The sequence below is a fragment of the Aplysia californica genome, unplaced genomic scaffold (assembly GCF_000002075.1).
Source record: "Aplysia californica isolate F4 #8 unplaced genomic scaffold, AplCal3.0 scaffold00399, whole genome shotgun sequence".
NCBI classification, from domain to species: Eukaryota; Metazoa; Mollusca; class Gastropoda; order Aplysiida; family Aplysiidae; genus Aplysia; species Aplysia californica.
The window spans coordinates 595,687-598,355 of NW_004797669.1; the positions used below are offsets into that span (position 1 = coordinate 595,687).

A 2,669-nucleotide genomic window follows, 5' to 3' on the forward strand; every position below is an offset into this window, starting at 1 on the left:
ACACACACACACACACACACACACACACACACACACACACACACACACACATACACACCGGGAGAAACAGAAAGAGATAAACATAACAAAGAATAAGAGGGATAGGAGCAATGTTAAAGACGAAACGTGAAACAGAAACAAGGAGAGAAACAGGAGCAAAGAGAGGTAAACATGACGTAACCGGAAGAGAAACAAAAATAATGAAAACCTGCAGAAAGAAAAACAAAAGTAGTCAAAATCTGCAGACAGAAACAATGACAGATTGGGGAAGAGAAAAAGACAATGAGAGGCTACAGAAAGAGAAACAGGAACAATGAGAAGCTACAGAGAGAGATACAGTGACGGTGAGGGGCTGGAGAAAGAAACAAACAACCAAAGAGAGACTAAAGAAAGAAACACAGTTACGATGAGAGGCTACAGAAACTGAAACAATGAGAGACTACCAAAACAGAAACAGAAGCAACGAAAGGCAGTAGGAAGAGAAGCAGAGACAATGAGAAGCTACAGAAAGAGGAAGAAAGATATTGATAGGCTGGAAAACTTAAACAAAATGATCTATTCGGTTTGTTTCGTAAGTTTCAGAGCTTAATAAAGCAGAAGCCAAACGTCACGAGAGCATCTGTCAAAAGGTGGAAAATACCTGGGTGTAACAAACGATTGCTGCAAAATCAATTGTACCATAAGAAATAACTCTTTGCATATGTATATTCTTTTATGGTCTAATCTCTTCCAGGTTCAGTAAAAATCAAAGCTGTACGTATTTCATGCAACGGTCTTGGTGTTGCCCTAGCTTCTGTGAGGACAACCGGCGTCCGTAATGTAGCGGTTTGGCACATCATCGGAGTTCGATTCCCATGCGGAAAGAATTTTCCGGGAGGGTGTGTCCCCTTCAGTTTGGTTGGCCCTGACAGGCAGGGCCGAACCCACCTCCAGAATGATTTAACTTGTGTCTTTAAGGGCGTAGAACACCTAATTTATATGTGGTCGCTTTTAAGGACAAGCGGGCTAACCCAGACTCCGGGGGTTTCCAGAAATCTTGACCTACACCAAAAGTGGGCATTGCCCTACCAATAGGAGAAGTTTGATTTCATTTGTGAGTAATTTGTTAGGTTATAGAGAAAACTCTTCGTGTCTTTTAAATAAACTGAAGAAGGGGCAAAAACTTTACCTTCGATTTTCTCAAAACAGCATTATTCGGGATGCCCCCTTGTGTTTAAAAGCGACCATATATAAAAGTGAGGCCAATTATGAAAATTTCTTTTACAGCAATGATGACATAGATACATGAAATTAAGCACTTCTGTCAGACAAGCTCAGGTTTTTACTTTGAGACAAACGTTGCAAATCGTACCTGAACGCCCATGGTATCTCGCTTCCGTGAGCAAGGCGTGGCCTCCTGTCCGTGGGAGCCTGTGCCCGAGTTGGGCGACACAGAGCCGGGGTGTGGCCCGCCGCTGTCTAGTCCCATGGTTCGCTTGCCTTCCTCGCTGGCTGCGCGATGGGGCGGGGCTTCGCGGTGAGGAGGGGGAGGAGCTTCCGTAGGCACGCCCTTGTTGCAGCTGGGCAGCGGTGGCGGCGACGGCATGGGGCCCCGCGGGAGGCCCGGGGCATTCCCGCACCCAACGCACGAGGCGTCGAAGATTTTACACTCGTTATGGGTAGTGACCTTCGTGTTTGCGAATGGGCGGCACAGACAACACGATCATATGACGTCAGCACTAAAGGCTGAGATTACTTCCTTGTAGAATGAGGCGTCATGCGCTATGAAATGTCATGCTTGCCCCTCAGAAATAGCTATGTTATCAGAAACGTGGGTAATAAATGGCTTTTTCCGTTACTTGATTCCGCTCAGTCAGTATCGTAGAGTTCATTTCAGGTTACCAATACCCAGAATAGCCGCTGATTGCAGAGCAAAAATATCCAACCAAACACTATTAGATTCAGTAATATGTCAATGGGAAGGATTGCTTGCAAATTTGGAATTTACACACTCCGATTCCTGCTCTCATAAACAATCACAGAATTGACTATGATGACCTTCAAAGAACGAAACAAATTTCAGATTAATGTTGATCGAATTACACGTGATCCGTTTTAGATCCGTAGAAAAAGAGCGGGAGATTTCGTCATATGCTTTATAGCCTTGATGAATCTTCTCTGAATATAAAACCACTAGGTGTCGCTGCTTTCGATCCACCTTATTTTTCTTCTTCAAACCGCCGAATTTGATCTGAAAAGAGAAAGATGGGAAAACAATCAGAGACCACGTCATCAAAGTGTATAAACTGACAACGCTTCATTCAGAGACAAAACTGATAAATTAAACAGTTTACGTTTCCACACTAGCGCCACACAAACTAGAGTGTCTTCCCCGAGCGGGAAGCGAACACATTTCTTCCGTGTGCGAGATAAAACACCTACACACTACACCACCGGCCCTTCTTCTAGTCTAGACTGAACAACGATAATGTGATAAAGCCATACATGGCTGTCTTTGGAAAGAGAAACAGTTTATATATAATAAAACCATACACGATGTTAAGTCTTTGGAAAGAGAAGCAGTTATGCAAACAACACAAAATAAACCGTACTCTCAACTCATCGGCACTTACTGTCAAAACTAAAATAACGTATCGAAATAGCGAAATACATATACACCCCATCCCCCC

At 43.7% G+C, this 2,669-nt stretch overlaps 1 protein-coding gene across 1 annotated transcript in view; it reads right to left on the reverse strand.

Annotated features, from left to right (window-relative positions):
• Nucleotides 1–2,669, reverse strand: part of LOC101860512 (monocarboxylate transporter 13) — a gene marked incomplete in the record, with an annotated part of 58,504 nt that overhangs the window by 31,779 nt on the left and 24,056 nt on the right. Inside the window, 1 exon segment of the mRNA XM_013085710.2 lies at nt 1,352–2,230. Coding sequence (XP_012941164.1) covers nt 1,352–1,585 — 234 coding nt within the window.